The following is a 21,999-nucleotide window of genomic DNA, read 5'->3' on the forward strand; positions in this document are numbered from 1 at the left end:
CAATACAGTAAAAGCAACATGAAAACGGTTTCACCTACGCCAGCTTCCTCCCGGCACTACTCTAACCAGATGCACACGAGAGCCATACCTGGGAGGTTTATAGTAAGAAAGTCCTTCCAACAGTCGCTGCCAATGTTTATTCAGTTCTGCCTCAATCTGATTCTGGAAAAGAACAAGGAATTATACAAATGCAATTTTAATCAAACTAATCAGACTTCAGGATCACAATGATGACTACATATTCCTCTGAGTCTTTTCAAATGTGTTCTTCCCCACAGTTGAAATAATTTTGAATAGAGAATTCTGTGGCCTCCTTTTCTTTGCTTAACGTTCTAACATAATGATTCAACCTCATTATGAAAATCTTGATAAATATCCTTTAGTGGTTGCATATTTTATCAAGTGGCTAGATCATAATTTATTTATCATTCTTCTAATGTTAGATACACTTAAGCTGACTAATTCCTTATTAATATAAATAACACTCTGGTTAAGAGCTCTGTGCACAAAACTTTTCCAGGATTTATTTATTTTAAAAAATACAGCCCTAGAAGTGGAATTAACATATGAAGGCATATCAAAAAATGTTAAGGCTCTAAAAAAAAGTGTAACATCCCTTATATTAATTACAATAACAATAATAGTAATAGTTGAACGTCATCTTAACACTTTACCCTCACAGGGTCAGAACACCCGAGGATCAACATGAAGAACTGTCCTGTATTGATTATACACTTGAAAATGTCCTAGAAACCACAGCCTCTGTGACCTAAGGAGCTGGCTAAATGGAAAAGGAAGAAAAAGCAGGTAAAGTATGAGACAGAGAAAAGGCTGAGAATCTTTTTAGCCTGAGGTATCAGAACAGTATTTGTACCCTGACCCTCAGTAGCCAATCAAGCAGCACTGGTATCTCTTCAGAAAAGGAATCACTAAGGAACAAAGAAAGGTGGAGATTTAGAAAATCCAGACTATAAGACACACATTTCAGCAGAGACAATAAATGCATAATGTTTACATGACATTTTAGAATAAAAAATATGTTGTAATTCCTACTTCAAAGAGAAGTCAGTTTTTAAAAATAATATAAACTACACAAAGAACCACAGAATCCACTTAAGACCACCACACTTACCAGTTCTCTCAGAGCTGACCTTCCAAGCAGAATTGTCCACAGTTCCCTACTGCTCCTGAAAAATAACGGAAAGAAGACCGGGCTAAACTATCTCACAGCTATTTTGTCTATTTTCTAAAGCAAAAGGCTCAAAAGACACAACAATTTGTTAAAATTTTGGACAGTAATCCTATTATACTCTTAGAAGTTTGATGTTCAAAATAAAAATTAAGAAACTAAAATACAGCTTTTCTGTGCCCATAGCACTCTTATAAACATGGTAAACATTCCTAAAACCCACCAGAGTTTCTGTAAGAAGTGTGGCAAACATCAAGCCCACAAAGTAACACAGTACAGGGGCAAGGATTCTCTATGCGTGCAGGGAATAGGGAGTCATTACAGGAAGCAAAGTGGCTATGGTGGACTTACTAAGCCAATTTTCCACAAAAAGGCTAAAACTACGAAGAAGACTGAGCTGAGGGTTGAATGGGTTGAGCCCAACTAGATCTCAGAAAATGCTATTTTAATATGTTTTTACTGATTTCAGAGAGAAAGGGAGAGGGAGAGAGAGATGGAAACATCAATGATGAGAGAGTCATTGATCAGCTGCCTCCTACACACCCCCTAATGGCAATTGAGCCCACAACCCGGGCATGTGCCCTGACCTGGAATCAAACCTCGATCTCCTGGATCCTAAGTTGATGCTCAATCGCTGAGCCAGGCCAGCCGGGCGAGAATGTTAGCTATTGAGACATGAGCATCCTGAACTGGGAGATAAGAAGAGAAAGGGCCAAGTGACCCAGTTCTAAGCTTCACATTTTGTTTTATTATGTGACAATAAAAACTTGAGGATATGTTTGCTTCATAAAAAGAAACTAAAATATAGGACTTCAACCTACACCAATAGGTAGTGTGTTGAAAACGGGGATGGCCACCCATATTTCAACACACCTGGATGCCATTAATTGCAAGAGGGCACATGATTATTTATGCTCTACAATTCATCAATAAAAAAACACATTCTGACTTCAGAGATATCAAAGAGTAAAAAGAAAAGGATTTTAGAATTAATGAAATATATTAATAAATTATAGTATGTCCCTTATGCTAAGATGTCTCCATTTAGTATCTCTACCCCCTATTCTCATAAAAGTGCAGTGGCTGATGAAAAAGAATCTAGAAAAGGACTATGTGCATTTCAGGATCCCCATCACCTCCAGAAAATGTTCTAAATACATAATTCACTTTCTCAATCATAAGTCATTATAAATGTACTATGTTTGCCGGGCCAGCCGTGGCTCAGCAACGTTGAGCATCAACCTAGGATCCAGATCTCAGTTCGATTCCTGGTCAGGGCACATGCCTGGGTTGCGGGCTCGATCCCCAGTCAGGGACATGCAGGGGGCAGCCGATCAATGACTCTCTCATCATTGATGTTTCTATCTTTCTCTCTCCTTCTCCCTTCCTCTCTCTGAAATCAATAAAGATTTAAAAAAAAAAAATTAAAAACAGAGGCAAGCTCACTATTCAAAGAAACTCATAGTAAATTTTGAAAGAATGTCTTTTGTAAAGAGAATAATTATCGCCTAACTTGTCTGATAAATCTGAATTAGGAAAAAGTAAAGGAAGGGCTTTATTTAAAATGGCATATACTTTTACTTTACCAAAAATAGCTTCTGGTTTATACAAAATGGGTTAGATACCTATTATATAACACATAGCTAATAATGGGGATAACAGTACATGAAAATTAATGGAAAGAAATTTATCATTAATTGAAGGCTTTAGCATGCCTGAGCTAAATCATTCTTTCTTAATCATCCATTTTCTAATTTCAAAAACCTTGGGCACTTCCCTGGCCAGTGTGGCTCAGTTGGTTAGAGCATCATCCTATGCACAGAAGGGTAGCAGGTTCTATTCCGTCAAGGCACATACCCAGTCAAGGCACATATGCAGGTTGCGAGTTCAGTCTCCGGTCAGTGCATGTACAGGAGGCAACTGATCAATGTTTCTCCCCCCTCCCCCATCTACCTTCCTCTATCTCTAGAAACAATGAAAAACATAAAAATCTTGGGAATCAAAAAGCTTTAATTTATCTACATTTGCTTTGGCCCCTAACTAGCTAGGTAGCAGTGATTCCCAGGCTGGGCATGGGAAACGTACATTTTGAAGTGAATACACGAGTGAATCCCTAAACTGCTGATGCTCTCAGAGGAGCAGGTCAAACATCTGGTCACTGTAGACCCTCTGCCTTTTGTTTGATTGATTACCTTTTTTTGGGGGGGGGGGAAGATTCTGCTACTAAACAAGATTAGTGATTACGGTCCTTGAGTAAAGCAGTAACTTTTCTACTTCTCAAAAGAAAAAAACCCTATTTCTTTAGAAATTAAAATTTTCATTGGCAAAACTATGTCATGTTACGGTCTTTTTATTATGACAAAAACAGTAATGTTTATTGAAAATAAGTCTCTGATCCTAACAACAGCCAACATTTACTGAGCAGATGTAATATGTCAGGCACTGTGCTAAGTACTTAACACCTGGTCCTAATGAACACGGACAACTCTGAGGCAGATGCTGTTATTACCCCCGTTATCTGACCTGGAAACTAAGGTTTAAGGGTGGTTAGGTAACTTGCCCAACACCGCAAAGCCAATAGGTAATGGAGCCAGAACTTGAACCCAGGTGTGCACAACTCCAGAGTTTAATCATTACACACTGCCTCAAGCTGCACCAAAGAATTCATCCTGCAAGCAAGCACAGACTGAGGTAAAGCTTTCTGTTCTAAATGGCATACCATCCTCATAATACAGTGGCTGGCACATAGGAGGGGCTCAAAAGTATATGATGATGAATGAATACCAAAGGAAGAAAGGTGCCTTTTAGACCCACAGTCTAATTGGAAAAGGAAAATTAGAAAAGAACTTGTATGCGTGTGTGCATGACCCAAGGACACAGACAATAGTGTGGTGAGGATGGGGGTATAGAAGGGGGTCAATGGGGGGAAAAGAGGACATCTGTAAGTAACAGTTGCAACAATAAAGATAAATTTTAAAAAGAAAAATTAGGAAAAACAATTATCTGCAGAAGTGCCAAGGGGAGGCAGAATAAAAGAGAAAATGGTAGTTTGACGGGAAGGGAATTCTTGTGGAAATGAGTGTCATTGGTTCCTCAGTTCCTACACATTCACTGGTCTAGGAATGGGAACAGAAATAAATCTAGAACTTCACGATGCTCATACACTTAGTACTGGGAATGGCAAAGGTGTTAGGCACACATTACACAATCAGCAAAAAGGTAGAGAGTAATAAAGAGCTTGATCCTAACAAACACTCCAAAGGAATATAATCATCTAAGACAAAAAACAGAGTCAGAGAAGAGGGATCACTGGGAGCTGATCCAAGTACTAATGAAAGACTTCACCTCAAACAGGGACCTGAAGGCTTAAGGAGGGTGATTCTCAAGGCACAAGGCATGTCTGGAGCTGTGATGGCCAAGCCAAAGCCTCAGGGAAGCATCTTCTATATATATTTTCATAGACAAAATGTGTGCTATCATCTCTCATTTATTTGCACAATAAATAAATAAATTTGAGCTAAGTATTTGGAAGAGAAACTAAAGCACAGAAATAAAATAGCTTGCCTCAACAGTAAAGTTTAAAATTTTTATTGATTTCCAGTCCAGTGTTCTAGCAGACAACATGGAACCCCATTCCTAAAAGAGCTGGAGTTCATGGGAACTGGAAATTATCCTCCTTAGAGAGATCCCTGTGGCTGGAAACCTTTGGGCGAAAGCTACCGGGAGGTTAGGAATAACGGCGTCCACAGCGAGCGCCTTGGTAGGAAGCCGAGACAGCCAGCGCACTGCCAGCAGTCCTTTGAGAAACCCGGTTACAGCGGCTGGAGAGGACAGTGCGCTGGAGAGGACAGTGCGCTGGAGAGGACAGTGGGGCTGCCCAGAGATGCGCAGACTCCCCTCTTGCATGCTTTAAGCATAGCAGCAAGCTTTTCAAGCCACATTTTTGTCTTTCGCACAGGTGAACCAGTCAGGTGTCTATAAACACGTTAACTGAAGAGAACAAGGTACGACAAAAAATGCCAATATTCAGATTCAGTGCCTGCCAAACCCCGGCTGACCTTCCCAAAACCCTGCGTGACTCATTAGCATTGCTCCGTTTTTGACGAGCGTCAGCTCCTATTAATAACATGTGCAATGAGCCACCTCGACGCTCTTCTCAAAAGGATTCACATCTGGAGAAACAGCCCGGCTGGTCCGGAGGCACCTGCCATCAGCAGGCGCCAGGAACGGAACGTGGATGTTCTCCTCGTCCCGACCTTGAGGCGCAAGGAGGCTGCCCAGCGGGGCCCCAATCGGTACCTCGAGCCTGGGACGGTTCTCCTAACGGGGCTCGGGGCGAAGCGGCGCCTGGGGACCCTCGCGGCGTTTCTCGAGCCTTCGCGTGGGAGCCGGGGACGGCCCCAGGGTGCACGAGGCACTTTTCACGCAAAACAAAGCGTCTCCTCCCCGCTCGCGTTCCCAGAGCCCCTCACCCTGCCGGGGCTGAGCCTGACCCACGCGCCGCAGGAGTCCGACCAGGGCGGCGGGCTGACCACCAGGCTGACCACGGCGCCGCTGCCGGGCCTACAGGCTCACCGGGCCGCGGGCGGGGTGGCTCAATGGTCAGAGCGTCGGCCGTGCGCCCAAGGGCCCCGGGCTCGATTCCCGGTCGAGGGCACGTCCCTGGGTGGCAGGTTCCATCCCAGGCCCAGGTCGGGGCCTGTGCGGGAGGCAACCATCGGTGTGTCTCTCTCATCGGCGTTTCTCTCCCTCTCCCCCCCCCCCGCCCTCCCTTCCACTCTCTCCAAAAATCAAGGGGAAGATATCCACAGGGGAGGATGAAGGGAAAAAGGGAAAGAAAAGACTGGCACGCGTGAAACAGCCGAGGGGAGGGCCAGCCCCGAGGGGCCCGAGGGAGGCCGCGGGGAGAAGCCCCCCGGAGCGGACGGGGGAGGACGTGGTGCTGGGGCCGCGGCACGGACGCGACGGGAGACACGGAGGGGCGGCGGGACCACGAGCACGCGGGACGGGGGACGGGGCACGGGGCGGGCGGGCAGAGCGGGGGGCACTGCAGGCTGTGGGGCGGGGGGCGCGGGTTAAAGCGTCCGAGGCCCCGCTTCTGGCCGCTCGCTGGTGCCGGGCCGGGTCTGAGTCACCCGCGAACTGGAGGAGCCCCGAGAGGGCGGAGGGTTCAGGCGTGACGCGCGCGGCGCTGCCCGGGGTCCGGCGCCGGCGAGCGCCCCGCAGGGCGACCTCTTTCCAGCCTCCCGCCCCCGCGCCCCGCAGCCCGGCAGCGCCCGGGAGCCCTCGGGGGCCCGTCGGCGGACGGGACCGGCGCCCGGGAGCAGCGGCGGAGGGATGAATGAGGCCGCGCGGAGCGCGCGCGGGCAGGGGCGCGGCACCGCCCCTAACGCCCCTAACGCGGGCACCTGGGCAGCCAGGCAGCGTCGCCCCGGCGCCCGCGTCGCGGTGGGGGCTCCCCGGGCGACAGCCAAGCGCCCCGCCGCGCCCCGAGGGAGCGTCGCGCCGGACGAGGAAGGGGTAAGGCTGTGCAGGGATGGGGGGACCGAGGGACGCGGCCGCGGGGACAGGGAGGGGAGGGAGAGAGCCCGGGGAAGAGAGGGGGGCCGGCGCCCGGCGAAGAGCCGGGGTACCGGCCCCCTTCTCAGAGAAGTCGCCTCAGAGCCCCGCGCGCGCGGCGACCGTTTGGACGGAACCGCCTCTCGTCCCGGCGCCCGTCCGCCCAGCCCGGCTTCGCCGCGCCACCGCGGCCGCCGCGTCTCGCCCCAGCTGCCGCCCGGTCTCCCCTCGGCTCCCAGCCCCCGCCTCGCAGCCACCCCGGCCGACGCGGCCCGCTCCGCACCTCACACACGGCCCGCCGGCGGCAGCCGCCATCTTCGAGCGCGCGCGCGCCCCAGCCCCGCCCCCAAGGGCCAGGCCCACGTGACGCCGCTCCTCCAACGCCGGTGTGGGGGCGGGGCTTCCCGTCACGTGGCGGCGGGGCGGGGCCAAGATGGCGGCCTCCGGGCGAGGTTAGGAGCCGGCAGCTAGGGCCACCGAGGCTGGCATGACGGCGGCGGGCTGGCAGCCTGGGCGCCTCGGGGTGGGAGGCGGTGGAAGGTGACGGGGCCCCAGGCCCCAGGCGGCAGAGAGGCCCCCACAGCGGATCGCGCTCCCTCGCAGCCGGAGAACGACGAGGGACGGTGCCGGCCGGTGAAGGTGCGGCGCTCAGCCTGGCGGAGCTAGACGGGCTCAAAGTCCAAGGCGCCCCTAGTCACCCCGGTGTGCCCGGGCGCCCAGGTGCAGAGACATGGCCCGCGAGCGCGCGCCCCGGGCGCCGGGCACCGCAGCCGCGGCGAGCGGGGCGGTGCTGGCGGAGGCGGCGGTGGTGTTCGCGGTGGTGCTGAGCATCCACGCGGCCGTGTTGGACCGGTACTCGTGGTGCGCGGTGGCCCTGGCCGTGCAGGCCTTCTACGTGCAGTACAAGTGGGACCGGCTGCTCCAGCAGGGCAGCGCCGTCTTCCAGTTCCGAACGTCGGCCAACAGCGGCCTCCTGCCCTCCTCGATGGTCATGCCGTTGCTCGGGGTGGTCATGAAGGAGCGCTGCCTGGCCGCGGGGAACCCGCACTTCGAGCGCTTTGGCATTGTGGTGGCAGCCACGGGCATGGCGGTGGCCCTCTTCTCGTCGGTGCTGGCGCTGGGCATCACGCGCCCAGTGCCCACCAACACCTGTGTCATCTCGGGCTTGGCCGGGTGTGTCATCACGTACATCATGAGGCACTCCCTGAGCGTGGGCGAGGTCATCGAGGTCCTGGAGGTCCTGCTGATCTTCGTCTACCTCAACATGATCCTGCTGTACCTGCTTCCCCGCTGCTTCACCCCCGGGGAGGCGCTGCTGGTGTTGGGGGGCATCAGCTTCGTGCTCAACCAGCTCATCAAGCGTTCGCTCACTGTGGTAGAAGGCCAGGGCGACCCGGTGGACTTCCTGCTGCTGGTGGTGGTGATCGGGATGGTACTCATGGGTGTCTTCTTCAGCACCCTCTTTGTCTTCATGGACTCAGCTACCTGGGCCTCCTCCATCTTTTTCCACCTCATGACCTGTGTGCTGGGCCTCGGGGTGGTCCTGCCCTGGCTGCACCGGCTCATCCGCAGGAACCCCCTGCTCTGGCTTCTTCAGTTCCTCTTCCAGACGGAAACCCGCATCTACCTCCTAGCCTACTGGTCTCTGCTGGCCACCTTTGCCTGCCTGGTGGTGCTGTACCAGAATGCCAAGCGGTCATCTTCTGAATCCAAGAAGCACCAGGCCCCCACCATCACCCGGAAGTATTTCCACTTCATCGTGGTAGCCACCTACGTCCCAGGTATCATCTTTGACCGACCACTGCTTTACGTGGCCGCCACTGTATGTCTTGCAGTCTTCATCTTCCTAGAGTATGTGCGCTATTTCCGCATTAAGCCCTTGGGCCACACTCTGCGGAGCCTCCTGTCCCTCTTCCTAGACGAACGAGACAGCGGACCGCTCATCCTGACGCACATCTACCTGCTTCTGGGCATGTCTCTTCCCATTTGGCTAGTCCCCAGGCCCTGCACACAGAAGGGTAGCCTGGGAGGAGCAAGGGCCCTAGTCCCCTATGCTGGCGTCCTGGCCGTGGGGGTGGGTGACACTATGGCCTCCATCTTTGGCAGCACCATGGGGGAAATCCGCTGGCCTGGAACCAAAAAGACTTTTGAGGGGACCATGACATCTATATTTGCCCAGATCATTTCTGTGGCTTTGATCTTAATCTTCGACAGTGAAGTGGACCTAAACCACAGTTATGCTTGGATTTTGGGGTCCATCAGCATAGTGTCCCTCTTAGAAGCTTACACTACACAGATAGACAATCTCCTTTTGCCTCTCTACCTCCTGATCTTGCTGATGGCCTAGCTGCTGTGCAGCAGCGATGGAGGAAACAGGGACATGGGGAAGACGAGTGACCCCCCAGCAGGCAGCCACTTGGGCACAAAGAGGCAGAGGATGGGAAGCAGGTTTGATTTTTCAGTTGAGGGCAGATTCCAAATAAAAATTAAAGCTCTCCTGGCTTTAGTTTTGTTGATGTTGAAAAGCAAAAGGCTTCAAGGATGTTGCAACAACTCAAAGGACTTGAGTGTGCTGTGGGCCCTCTCACCCTGCAGTCCTCAGTGGGCTGGAGCGGAGCTGGAGGCCGTGTTGCACAATGGTTAGCATGTCAGGTTCTGTGCACACAGAATGGGTCCGTCCTTGGCTGTACCACTTCTTAACTGCACGAGTGGCCTAACCACTCCGTGCCTTGATTCTCCTGTCCGCAAGATGGAAGAAATAAGAGCGTGCGCCTCACTGGGTGTTGTGAGGATCTGGTGGGGTGAGGTGTGTACAATATCCAGCCCAGGGCCCACACATCATGAGCAATCAGCAAGGGAAAGTGTTATTACCCAAGGCCGGGCCTCTCAGCAAGTCAGTGGTTATACTTTCGTGGGTTATACTGGGAGACCAGAGTGACCTTGGCTTTACTTGGAGAAGAACCCGAGAGAAAATAGCCAAATGCATGTGGTGTCTCCCGTCTGGGCTAGGAAGAGCAGAAGGGGAGGCATGGAGTTGACTTGTCGAATGTGAGGAAGGGCTGCGGGGGAGGGGCAGGTTTCTCCCCACTCCTCACCCACCCAGCAGGGAGGAGCCTAGCAGGAAGAGGCGAGAACTTGGGCCCACTAAGGCCAAAAGCCAGGAGTGGAGCTCTGGGAAGTTCATGGAATTACTGCCTTGTCCTTTCCCTCAGAAAAGTGTTGAGACATTCCTTTGGGGCTCATAGGAAACTTGACAAACCCTTCCCTTCTCCCTGACTCGTGGCAAATGTCAGGGAAGAGCAGCAGCTTTGCTTCAGCGCCCTGTGGCCTTGGGAAAAGGCCCTGTCCTCTGTTGTCCACACATACAGGGGGGCTGGAAATCAAAGTAACTGCCTCTGAGGCCAGGCAGGTTGTGCAGTGAAGAAAGACAAGGGAAGCGAGATGCAGAGAGCACAGGCTCCTCTAAGGAGGCAGCTCCAGCCAGTCACCAGCATGCTCAACCACAGGCCCAGCGCTTTGGCCTGTTCTTTCAAGGAAGCTCAGAAATCTTACTGTGATATGAAATTGCCCAATTTTAAAAAGTTTTTGTAAAAACATCAAGGCCCAGACAAAACACATCTGTGGTCTGGAATCAGTTAGTAGCCCCTGATGTGCAACCTCTGGGTCAGACCTCGGCTAAACAGGTTCTGGATTTGGAATTTGTTCCTGGAAAAGGCCTGGGTGCCTGCCAAGCCATCCCACGCAGGAGGGATGCACAGAGGCCTTCGTCAGGCTCAGAGAGGAAGGGCCTGGCCCAGAATCTGGAACTGCATTCTCAGCCCTGGTCGCATTTTCCCCTCCAAGAGGTTAGAAGCACAGGCTCTGGATAAGGCTGAGCTCTCCAAGCAGCTGTGTGACTTGCACAGGTCACCTAACCTGTAAACGTGGATGGATGGTAAGAGCACCTACCTCAGAGGTCCATCGGTGTAAGGACTCAGTGAGAAACAACATGTGCAGCTCTTGGCACAGTGAGTGAGTGCCCACCAGATGTGACCTGCTGCTAGGAAAGTCACAAACCTCACCAGGCAGGGCTGGGGTACCTGGGATGATTTTCAGCAGGGCCCTCATTTTGACAAGTCTGCTTGGGAAAGAAGGATTGAAAGGCTGCGTTCGGAAGTCATTTTTATTCAATATCTTGCACCGTAACAGAGTTCTCTCTGAGAGAGGAAAGTAAGAAGCTGGCCGAGAAGTGGCCAGACCCTGTTTGTAGCTGAGAGGCTGCCTCTAGGGGAAGGTTGTGTTGGGGAGTGGGGGAGGGCTCCTGCCTGGCTGCCACCTCTTGCCGGCCCTTCTGCAGGACCAAAGGGCACAGACACTGGAAGAAGGAAAGCTCAGGAGGAGAGGTGTGACTTCCCCATTGCAGGTGCTGGTGTCTGCAGCCCACAGCTTCCTGGGAGCAGACTGTGCTCAGCCCTGCAGGAGCCTCTAGGTGTACAGTGGGGGAAAGGGCAGCTCAGCTGTTGGCTGGAGCCTGCAGAGGACAGAGGAGATGACCTCGAGATGTCAGTATCACTGCTCCCCCCAGCCTCCAGGACCCCTTTAGGAGACTAGGACACACCCTCCCTGCCACCTACCAGTTCTCCGGGCTCCAGACGGTGCCAGAGGCCTCCATGAGGTGGAAAGCGTAGGCCTGGCGCGAGCGGCCGGAGAGGTTTTGCTCGCTCTTGTGCACCACCTCTCCGTGGATTAGGACAAGGCCCCCTGGCAGGGACACAGCAGGTCAGGAAGGGACCCGGGGCCCCCTAAGACCCAAGTAGTTTTGTGGCCTCTTCACCCCCCTCCCATCCCACTCTCATCCCTGAAAGCTCAGGGGCCTGCAGCCTGCCCTGGGATCTGAGGCCAGGCTGTGAGATGTGGGTTCCCCAGGATCCTATCCCTTCTGCTGGGGCACCCCCTCCTGTGGTGTGTGCAGAACCAGGGAGAAGCTGGGCTGGGCAGCTGAGGTCTTGCCAGTGAATGCTGAGCTGGCATCTGGGAGCACTTGCTGTGCCACACAGGTTCTGTGTAAACATCTTAGATACACCTCACCAACTTCCCCACTTTCCGTCTGGAGAAACTGAGAGAGAAATTCAGTCATTTGCCCAAAGAGCCCAGAAGCAGCAGAGTCTGGAGTGGAGCCTGGTCGGGAGGCCTTGCTGTTAACCCCAATGCTGCCCGGTTTCCCAGTGTCCAGTGACCTCTCGTTCTGTGACTTCACAGCGCTCAGGTGAGCTGGGTGCTCAGAGCAGCAGACACCCAGGGCATGGCCACAGGGCCCCCCGCCTGCGCTCTGCACCCCGCCTACCTTGCTGCACTGGCGTGGGCACAAAGAGGCTGTTATCCCAGGTGGGGTCTGACCCCAGAAAGCTGGTTGCAGGCACCGAGCCTGCAGGGGCCCGGACCATCCTTCTGGACACTCCCCCTGCAGACCAAGATGGGGCCTTTAGGGCTCCTTTTCGCAGGTCCCTCTCCCGTGGCAGGTGGGGGAAGGTGGGCAGGGAGACGGGTCCTCACTGGTGTGGGAGCCAGGGATGAACCAGAGGCAGCTGTTCTCCACTGTGGCATCCTCCAGCGCGATCCACACGCCCAGCACCCGGCCCAGGGGCTCCGTGTGCAGGAAGGAGGCGTCCTGGTGAGGGGAGACTGCAGCAGGCCCCTGGGCATGAGGAGCCGCTTCACCCCAGCCTTGCTTCCCACCCCCAGTCCTCCCAGAGCCCTCCAGGCCCAGCCTTCCCGTGACCAGCTAGAATTTCACTGCTTCCTGGCCTGGAGACCCGGAGCAAGAGATGTCACCTCTCGAAGCTTCAATTTCCTAAGCTGTAAAGTGGCCCCAACACTAACCTGCCTCACGGGATTGCTGGAATGTCCCATGATGTGTGAGAAGTGTCGGCGCGGGACCGACATTGCAATTGCTCACTAAAAAGTAGATGCTGATTGGAGGTGAGAGAGGGCAGAGGGGATAAATGGTGATGGAAAAAATAAAACAAAAAATAGCCGCTATTGCCCACCTGCGTGGCTCAGCAGTTGAGCATCGACCTAGGATCCAGGACATCACGGTTCGATTCCCGGTCAGGGCACAGGCCCCGGTTACGGGCTTGATCCCCAGGAGGGGGCGTGTAGGAGGCAGCGGGTCAACGACTCTCCCGTCATTGATGTTTCTCTCTCTCCCTCTCCCTTCCTCTCTCTGACATCAATAAAAACATATTAAAATAAATAATTTTTTTTAAAAAACAACATATTTTTTAAAAAATATAGGATTCCCAGGCCCTGGCAGTGCTACCGACCCATGATCTCAGGGAGGGGTCCAGGAATCTGTATTTTTAACCAGCTAGGAGCTGCATCCAGGTTCAGGAAGCACTGTGCCAAGGGCTCCAGGACGCCCTCCCAATCCACTGTTCAGGGAAGGAAGGAAGGTGCTTCTCTTCCCTGGCCTAGGACATCGTGCAAGGCAAGTGCCTTCCCTCCCTCTGAAGACCCAACCACCACCAACGTCCCAGATCTCCCACTAAGGCCTTTGCTGGGCCTACAGTCCGCTGGGCTCACCTTCGCCACCAAGGTGAGGTTGCTGCAAGAGAGGGGAAGGGCCAGGTGAGACCAGAGGAGGGCAGGAGCGGGAAGGGGCTGCTGAGTCCTGTGGGAAGCTCTTCCCTCGCCACAGGTGTTTACCTCCAAGGATTTCCCATCAGCACCCATCTGTTGAGCACCTACTATGTGCCAGGCCCAGGAGGGCTGCAAAGAGAGGAACCACCCTCTCTGACACTCCCAGTCTGACTATGCACATGCCCAACAACACACAAGGCAGAAGTGAGGGGAGCAGGAGAAGCTGAGGCCCTGGCCAGTCCCTTCCTTCCCAAGGGAGCTGGAAGGCTTCCTGGAGGAGGTGGTACTGAGGGGGGTCTTGAAAGCTAGGAGAAGAGCATTTCAATAGCCAAGCAAGGGAGGAGGTAACCCTGGGGATCCCCTTCCCTCCTACCACTACATTTTAACAGCACTTATTAAGTGCCAGGTGCCTTAGCCAGAGAAGCCTGATTTTATGTGTTCTTCCCCCAACTTAACAACTTTTGGGAAGCAGTTTTTGGCCCATGGTAAGGAGGGGCTTGGTCTGAGCACTCTGCCCATTTTATAGAGGGTAAACTGAGGCCTGGGGAGGCGAGGGAGCTCACCTTAAAGATGTACATGCTCTGCACCACCACAGGCATCTGGAGGCCCAGACTTCTGGCCAAGGCCTGGAAGGGGGCAGGGGTCACAATGACAGCCTAGCCACACTCACTTCTGGCCCAGCCACCCACCCCGCCCAACACTCCTGCTCACCTGCATCTTGGGGGAGTGTGTGACACACTTGAAGACAGGGTCATGGGCGTGCAGAGCTGCAGGACAGAGGTGGGCTGTGGGCCAGTCCCCAGCCCGCACATGTCCCTGCCACATCTAGCCCTGGGCATTGAGACTCAGGCCTCGCTCTCACTGATTCTGTGTGCCTTCTGCTTGTTTGTAACCAAGGAATGGGCCCCACCGGCAGCGTCAACCCACCCTAGGCCCCATCCCACCCACGAACTTATTCTTGACCTTCTAGCCAACTGAGAATCACTCCAGCTCTGACTCCCCGCTCCTCAGAGGACAGAGGGCTCCAAGGGCCAGCGGACAAGTGGCCCACACAAAGGGCTCCAAGAGGCCCATCACGTGGCGGTAATCTCAGCACACCACTTAACTCTGTGTGGCTCCTCTCCTGCAAGCCTCAGTGTCCCCCTCTGCACAATGGGACTAGAAGACCTGCTGGCCTCCCAGGCAGCCTGGGACTCACAGGGCTAACTCCTGCAGCCACAGCCCAGGGCCCGCACTGAATAGTGGCTCCTCTCCCTATTTGCTATGTTGTTACTACAAAAAAGGGGGGGGTTGAAATGTTATGTGTTGCCCGGCCGGGCATGGCTCAGCAGTTGAGGCATCGACCTAGGATCCAGGAGATCGGGGTTCGATTCCCGGTCAGGGCACATGCCCGGGCTGCAGGCTCAATCCCTAGTAGGGGGCGTGCAGGAGGCAGCCGATCAGTGACTCTCATCATCGATGTTTCTCTCTCTCCCTCTCCCTTCCTCTCTCTGAAATCAATAAAGACATATTTAAAAAATAATAAGAAGAAAAAGTAAGTCTACAAAATAGATTACAATGAAGCATCCTGAAAAAAGAGTTTCCCAGCTTGGTTTGGGGTCTCAGAACAGGCGCCATGTCACACATTAGGTGCTCCTTAAGGGGGTTCCAGGAAGCAGAGGGACCCAGGAGCCCCCCATGCCCAGGGCCTGGATCATCCCCAGGCCAGGGGAGCTGAGGGGTCTGTGGGGGGGGCTCTGTGGACCCCTCTTCCCAGTGTCATGTGATTAGCATCACAAGCTGCAGAGGAGCAGGGCCGGAGGGGGCACTGCTGTCAGAAATGCCATTTGCTGGGCCACTAACTCCGCGCGCTTTGGGTAATGCCCCTGAACTTTCGGGCATCAGTTTACCCAGGTCCTTTCCCAGAGGTGCCTGCTTACCGTGGCCAATTTTGTTGATGGATTTCTCTGGGGGGACCAGGAAATTTCCTGTGGCACAAGACACAAGTAAAGGCTGAAGAGCTGGAGTCCAGCCTCCCCTAGGTAGCTACCCCCCACCCCGCCCGGGAGGCAGATACCCACCCGAGTCCTGTGTGCCCCTGCCTCTAGGGCCCCAGCTCCAAACCTTTCTTGTCAAAAACACCTTTCTCAAAGAAGAACCGAATCTTGTCCCCGCTGCTCAAGAAATAGTCTGTGCTGCCCTGCGGAGGGGGGACATCAGAGGGACCGAGAGAGCATGGCAGGGTTAGAGCCAGGCCTGGGGAGGAGGGAAGGGGACTCAGATGCTTCCTGCCCCCCCCCCGCCGACATGGGGCTACAGACCCCACCAGTGCTTCTCAAACCTGCCCAGTGAGGCAGAAATGAACAGGAACCCCACGTTCCTGGAAGCACAGCCAGAAGCTACAAGCGTGGGATTTCTCGGAAGCCTCTTAAGTCACATGATAAATATAAGCTATTACTAACCTTTTTGTGTTTTCTTAATAACCTCTCCTTGTTCATTTTATTTTTATTTTTTAAAATATATCTTTATTGATTTCAGAGAGAGGAAGAGAGAGAGAGAGAGAGAGAGAAACATCAATGATGAGAGAGTCCTTGATCGGCTGCCTCCTGCACGCCCCCGACTGGGGATCGAGCCCACAACCCAGGCATGTGCCCCGACTGGGAATCGAACCTCAGTCTCCTGGATCCTAGGTGGATGCTCAACCTCTGAGCCACGCTGGCCAGGCTCATGTTTTTTTAATTTCAAAGTCGTTCCCAAGATCAGCAGTGAGTACCGCGGGTTTGCTGAGCGCCAGGCCCCGTGCTGGGCACGGCGCATTGTAAACCAGGACACACACCTGCGTCTCCCGTCGCCCCCCACCCGCTCGCTGGGCCCGGGAGCCTTCTCGGAAGGCAGCTTGGAGGGCACAGAATAGAGCCCCTCACTCCTGGGAGCCTCTGAGTGACGCTGGACACAGGACCCCGTCCCTGCTTTCCCCACCCGGAAGGCTGGAGGCTGACGAATGAGACTATTGGGAGGAAATTATCATTCTGTGCCCCTTTCCCTCCTCACGTCCCTGTCCTGCGGGTTACCCGGCTTCGGTCACTGTGATTCCCTTGATGCCCATCAGATGGCAGGAGCTCCTTGGTGTGAGTGGTGCCCGTTGCGGGCCTGGACCACGGGCAGCCTTAGCTTGGGGGCTGGGTAGAGAGGGGTGTGGGAGGATCCCCAAGCCTCAGCGTCCCCATTTCCAACTGCACTGAGTCGTGTTGGGTCACTGGAGGGGAAGGAGCAGAGGTCCTAGTCTCCCTGGGGGACAAGCCCCACACAGGTGGGTCCATCAGCACCGCTTGGCTCACCGGCCACCAGGGGGCCCTCTGTGACCTGAGACGGGAGAACTGCAGAGGAAGTGCAGCTGGGCGCGGCATCGGATGGATCTGGGTTCAAATCCTCACTCTGTCACTTACTAACCCTGTGTTTTGGGGCAAGTGAGCCGAGCTTCATTTTCCCCGCCTGAGAAACGGGGACAATGCGTCCGCATATAAGGCACTGGGCCTGGAGCCTGGCACAGGGAAGGCCGGGGCCCGGCTTGTCACCCGAATGAGCCCTGGGCCTCCAGGCTGCTGCTCTGGCCCGGGACTGAGCCCCCCTCCCCCCATCAAAGACCAGGTTGCATCCTCACCTGCCCCAGGCACCCACCTGGGCTCGCAGCTGCTCCTCTCCCTGGGTGGAAAATTCTGTGCGGCAGTGCAGAGGGACATCCATCTGGGCCACTATGTCACCAATCCTCTGCTGCATGGCCACACACTCGTCCGCAGACAGGAAGCCTTCCAGCACCAGGAACCCATCCTGCTGGAACTGCAGGCAGGAAGGACCTCAGGCTCCCCGGCCCCCCGCCCTCGGGTGTTCTTTATGACCTCCCCCCCAAACTCTGTGAAGGCAGGACCAAGCGTCTTGCTCAGTGCTCTGCCCCCACCCTGGCACCCAGTGAGGAGCAATCAGCATTGGCTGGAAGGACGGAAGGAGGAAGGGGAAGGCAAGGTGCCCCCTTCACCCCCCCTCTGTCCGGTGGGCTTGGGTCACAGGGGATACAACCTTCCTCATTCATCCAAGTGAAACTGATTGAGCAGCCCGGCCGGCGTGGCTCAGTGGGTGAGTGTCGACCTGTGAACCAGGCTGTCACCCTTCAATTTCCAGTCCGGGCAGGTCCCCGGGGTGTGGGCTGTGGGCTCGATCCCCAGTAGGGGGTGTGCAGGAGGCAGCCGATCAATGTTGATGTTTCTCTCTCGCTCTCCCTTCCTCTGTCTCTAAAATCAAGAAAAACTTTTTTTTTTTTTTTTTTAAATAAGAAGTTGGAGGGCCCTGGCCAGGGGGAATCGGTTGGAGCGTCATACACAGAAAGGTTGTGGGTTTGATTCCCAGTCAGGGCACATACCTAGGTTGTGGGTTCGATCTCCGGTTGGGGAGCTTACGGGAGGTAACCGATCAATGTTTCTCTCTCTCTCTCTCTCTCTCTCTCCCTTCCTCTCTCTAAACATACCGTCAGGTGAGAATTAAAAAAATAAAATAAAAAGAAGTTGAAGGATTAGCAATAGGAGGGGCAAAGGTGAACATATGGGGGAGCTCAATGAGGCTTGTGAATGGCAGCAGTGAGTTGGAAATAACCTGAATGCTCAGCACAAGGGGATTCGTTCCACCAAGTGGGCACGGCCTGCCTGGGACACAACACAGCTGAGAAACACCATGTGGCAGAGAAATATTTACTGACATCGGAATATGTTCCTGATGAAAAAACAAACAAAACCCAAATGCAAACGAGTGTCCAGCCGTGGCGAGGGCTCGGGCGGGCGGCGAGCGCCCCGCAGCAGAGCCGCAGCTATTACCGGGCCCGCAGGAAGATGCCTGGCTGGAGCCAGGATACCGTGCCCGCCGCAGGAGCACGGGGCGGCTTCACGTGTCCTTTATGAGCTCTTCTGTGTTTTTCTCTGTTTTTCCTTTGTCATCAGGAACCATCAACAAGGGCCATGTCACTCTAACTCCCATGAGTTAGGCTTTTGTGTTTGAAAGCACCTTGGACCCTGGCACCCGAGCTTGGCTTTGGGAGACAATTTCTCAGGGCGCCCCCCCTCACCCCCCAATCACATGCCTGCGCTGGCTGATCCCGGCGCTTTATTGTGGGTTTTGGTCACACAGGCACACATCCCCACCCCCCTGACCCCCAGTCCTGTGGTCTGGACCCCCCAGGCTGTGCGCCCAGAAGTTAGAGGTCACGGTTGGGAACCAACCACTCTGGCTTTGCTTTCCTCTATTGAAAAATGGCGGGGGGGGGGGCGTTGAGTTCTCGGGAGTGGGGAGTCCTTTCCGTCCTGTCCCGAGGGTCTCCCTATTCTTACCTGCCCGGCCCGGCCCCACCCCACAGCCCCTACCTTCTGGAGCTGCGTGGGGTTCAAGCAGGCCATGTGGAACGAGGCTGGGCGTCCGGTGGCCTCGGTGCGGGGCCCAATGCTGGAGAGGGAAGGGTCAGGAGGGCAGAGTGGACAGAGCCTGGGAGGCTCAGGGTACTTAACCATTCCCTCCCCAGAGAAAACTCAATCCTTGCCCCACCCCCAGCCCAGACCAGCCTGACCCCTTTAGGCTAAACTCCAGGCTTTTCAGGCCCCCTCTGACTTCTGCACCTGGAGGGGCCCTGGCCTCTGCCCCCGCCCCAAACCCTGGGTCCATCTTCCTCGCTAATCCAGGATTAACCCTTTCTGACCTCCTTTAAGGCTTCTTCTGCTCCCCCTTCGCCCCCAGTGGGATGGCTGCTTACTAGGTGCTTGGAAGTTGAATTCAAGGAGTGTCCAGGTAAAGAAGCTGGGCAGACAAGAGGACACCTGAGTGCCAGCCCAGGTGCCACCGCTAACTGTGAGCAAAGTCCCCAGGGCCACCAGCCTCATGTCGGTGGAGGGGAATAAATACAGGTGGAGGCCTGGGGGACGTGCACACCAGACTGACCCTGACTGGCTTTACATTCCAAAGGTCTTGGGGAATTGTCTGGGCCTCTCCCAGCTCTGAAACTCCAGGTCTTGCGAGGATTACGGAGGGAGTGTGGAGGCCAGTCTGCAGCTCACAGGAAGGTAGAAGACAAGGGGGATCTTAGGAGGAGAAAGAGGCTGGACGTGGGGCCCCGGGTGTTCAGAATGAGGGGGAGTCACAGTTCCTGTTCCCTACCTCCAGGCCCAGGGTGTTTGGTGTCTCCCGTGAGGCTGGCACGGTGTGACGCCGGGGGTGGGAACAGCACAACCAACCGCCCTTCTGGCCAGCCCTGCTCAGCCCCGCACAGGGCCATTCATTCGGCTGCTGCTTCTGAAAAACCGTCCACTGGCCTTCCCTGAAATGACGGTTTCTGGATGGCAAAGGGACAGAGTGTCCTGGGAGTGAGCACGGGGACACAGCTCAGCCCTCAAGAGCATTGGCCTGGAGTCAGATTGTGTTTTCTGGGCCATTGCACTGGGAGTAGCTGCCCGGTCCCAGCTGCCCCAGGAGGGCCAGGGGAGGGGTGAGCCCTGCCAAGCTCCTGAGGCTGGAGGGAAGGGGGGGGGTAGGCTGGTAGAGGGGCTGGGCGGCAGAACCATGTGGGAAATACAGCCAATACTGGGCTCCCTGGCTGTCCTGGCCCCTTCCGGTGCAGCCACCCAGCAGATACAGTGACAGGTGCCAGGAGGGAGCACAGCGAGGGGCCATCGTGCGGGACTCACAGCTCCCCTGGGAACCTCCCCAGAGGCCTGCCGTGGAGGCTCAGTGAGGCAGACTGGGCTCTGTCTGCGCCTGGCCTTACTTTCCTCACCTGTAATTTGGGGGTAACAGAAGGAACTCTCTTGTAAGGAAGAAATGAATACTTTACTGCTAATAAAGAGCTTGGCACAGAGCCTGACGCTTAGTAAATGCCGACCCACTACTCAGGTTAGGAGGGGCTGTTCTGGGTAGAATGCAGGGGTATTTTATTATCTTTTATTTTTTAAAGAAAGAGGAAGGGAGAGGGAGAAATAGAAACATCATTAATCAGCTGCCTCCCGCACGTCCCCTACTGGGGATCGAGCACGAAACCGGGGCATGTGCCCTGACCAGGAACAGAACTGAGATCTCCTGGATCAGAGGTCAATGCTCAATCACTGAGCCACACCGCTGGGCAGAATGTAGGCGTATTTTATTTTTTGAACTTTCCTAAATTTTCCAATCTGCTGTTGCAATCAGAGAAAGGACCACCACTGTGGTTTTAAGTGGAGCATCCTGGGCTGGGTCGGGGGAGGGTGGGATGGGGAGGAGCTGGGTCTCCTGCGATTTGTCCATTTATTCTGCTCAGGTTTTGAGAAGTGGGTGGGTGGTGTTTGTTTTCTCCAAAAGCTAACCAGCTCCAGACCAAACACTACTGCTCTGGATCCTGGCAGGCCAAGGCTGGGGTGGGGGCGGGCGTGGGAAGTGGGAGAGGCCAGACCAGAGGAAGGGCCTTAGGAGGGGATCCAGGCCCAGCTGCTCGGCCTCCCAGTCAGAAAGCCCATGTCAGGTCCAGCCAGTGTGGTTCAGCAGTTGAACATCAACTTATGATCCAGGAGATCAAGGGTTGGATTCCTGGTCAGGGCACTTGCCTGGGTTGCAGGCTCAATCCCCAGTGGGGGGCGTGCAGGAGGCAACCGATCAATGACTCTCTCATCATTGATGTTTCTCTCTCTCTCCCTCTCCCTTCCTCTCTCTGAAATCGATAAAGACATGCTTTTTTTAAAAAAAGAAAGCCCACATCAGGGACAGAGAAGAAGAAAGTGCTGATGTCACCTGGGGGGAGGAGCCCATGGAGCAAGGACAGACTCTGGCCTGTCCCAGGGGAGGTGCCTGAGCAGCAGTTAAGGCCTCATCACTAAGGCCCAAGGTCAAACACAAGGCCATTTCTTCACCACCAAGACCCCTGCCCCAGGGCCCCCATGCCAGCCCAGCACAAGCCTTGCGGTCCAGAAGGAAAATGTCCTTTACTGGGTACTAGGAGCAAGGCCCTCTATGAAAACCCCACCTACCTGCATAGTCATCATGAGTGAGCCTCCAAACAATGCCCAAGGCTGCCAATACCATCCTTTTACAAACGCAGAAACAGAGGCCCCCACATCAGGACAGCAGGTCTAGAGTCTGAGGGCAACTCTGCCTACCTCCCTGAGCCTCTGCCCTTGACCCCAGCACCTTCAGCAGACCCCCAGAGGGGCTGGGAGCAGGTCAAACCCTCCCAGGGTCACTTCACTCCCACCTCTGCAGAGCCCTGGGGACTGGCTGTTGGAATCTCGAGAACCTTTGAGAGCAGAGGAAGTTCCCATTGTACAGATAGGGATATGGAGGCCCTGGAGGGAAAGGGTCTGCCAGCTTCATGCAGGGATGACCAAGCTGGGACACAGACCTGAGACCACTGGCTCCCATTCCAGGGCCCTCCCCTCGCTCTCCCTCCCCAGCAAAGCTCCCAAGGGGAGGGGAGGGCACCACAGGCGACTGAGACGACTTAGAATGGGCAGGCTGTGGAATCCCCGGCCAGGCTCACACCTGACAGATGACAGGTGCTCTGTCCAGCTCTGTCCATGTGGGGGGAGAGGAGCAGCCCAGTACACGGCCACTCAGAGCTGAGGGAAGGGTCCCCCACGACACGGACAACCCCAGAGGCC

At 54.8% G+C, this 21,999-nt stretch overlaps 3 protein-coding genes across 4 annotated transcripts in view; 1 reads left to right on the forward strand and 2 right to left on the reverse strand.

The window, feature by feature from the left end:
- The window catches only part of NUP188 (nucleoporin 188), a 43,095-nt gene extending 36,021 nt beyond the window's left edge, over positions 1 to 7,074 (reverse strand). The window contains exons 1-3 of the mRNA XM_087823038.1: positions 7,032 to 7,074; positions 1,133 to 1,187; positions 89 to 162 (exon numbers count right to left, since the gene is read on the reverse strand). Coding sequence (XP_087679164.1) covers positions 89 to 162; positions 1,133 to 1,187; positions 7,032 to 7,063 — 161 coding nt within the window. The 5' untranslated portion in view covers positions 7,064 to 7,074. The remainder of the gene's footprint in view (positions 1 to 88; positions 163 to 1,132; positions 1,188 to 7,031) is intronic.
- A 243-nt stretch (positions 7,075 to 7,317) lies between these two features.
- Positions 7,318 to 9,604, forward strand: DOLK (dolichol kinase). Its single transcript, XM_016196681.2, has one exon. It carries the CDS (start codon positions 7,479 to 7,481, stop codon positions 9,093 to 9,095), a length of 1,617 nt encoding a protein of 538 aa, XP_016052167.2. The 5' UTR covers positions 7,318 to 7,478; the 3' UTR covers positions 9,096 to 9,604.
- A 1,530-nt stretch (positions 9,605 to 11,134) lies between these two features.
- Positions 11,135 to 18,792, reverse strand: PHYHD1 (phytanoyl-CoA dioxygenase domain containing 1). Of its 2 annotated transcripts, XM_016196684.2 has the most exons (11): positions 18,751 to 18,792; positions 17,024 to 17,182; positions 15,470 to 15,545; positions 15,286 to 15,333; positions 14,078 to 14,133; positions 13,930 to 13,992; positions 13,310 to 13,331; positions 12,281 to 12,409; positions 12,072 to 12,188; positions 11,362 to 11,488; positions 11,135 to 11,258 (listed from the first exon to the last, which is right to left on the reverse strand). In XM_016196684.2, exons 1-11 carry the CDS (start codon positions 18,781 to 18,783, stop codon positions 11,213 to 11,215), a joined length of 876 nt encoding a protein of 291 aa, XP_016052170.2. In that variant the 5' UTR covers positions 18,784 to 18,792; the 3' UTR covers positions 11,135 to 11,212. The 2 variants fall into 2 exon arrangements, with proteins under 2 accessions (XP_016052170.2, XP_016052169.1); XM_016196683.2 differs by lacking the exon at positions 13,930 to 13,992 and having other exon boundaries at positions 18,751 to 18,783.
- Positions 18,793 to 21,999: the final 3,207 nt, after the last annotated feature.

This window comes from Miniopterus natalensis, chromosome 12, assembly GCF_054644295.1.
Source record: "Miniopterus natalensis isolate mMinNat1 chromosome 12, mMinNat1.hap1, whole genome shotgun sequence".
Classification (NCBI taxonomy): domain Eukaryota; kingdom Metazoa; phylum Chordata; class Mammalia; order Chiroptera; family Miniopteridae; genus Miniopterus; species Miniopterus natalensis.

What these genes read in the sequence shown, in the direction of transcription:
- PHYHD1 (XM_016196684.2), bottom strand. Translation starts at nt 18,783, where the DNA reads ATGGCCTGCTTGAACCCCACGCAGCTCCAGAAG. An exon ending in AGGAGCAGCTGCGAGCCCAG is followed by an intron (nt 15,546 to 17,023) that starts GTGGGTGCCTGG and finishes CCCCCTCCGCAG; the next exon opens with GGCAGCACAGACTATTTCTT. An exon ending in GTCTGGAGCCCGGAGAACTG is followed by an intron (nt 11,259 to 11,361) that starts GTAGGTGGCAGG and finishes TGTCCTCTGCAG; the next exon opens with GCTCCAGCCAACAGCTGAGC.
- DOLK (XM_016196681.2), top strand. Translation starts at nt 7,479, where the DNA reads ATGGCCCGCGAGCGCGCGCCCCGGGCGCCGGGCACCGCAGCCGCGGCG.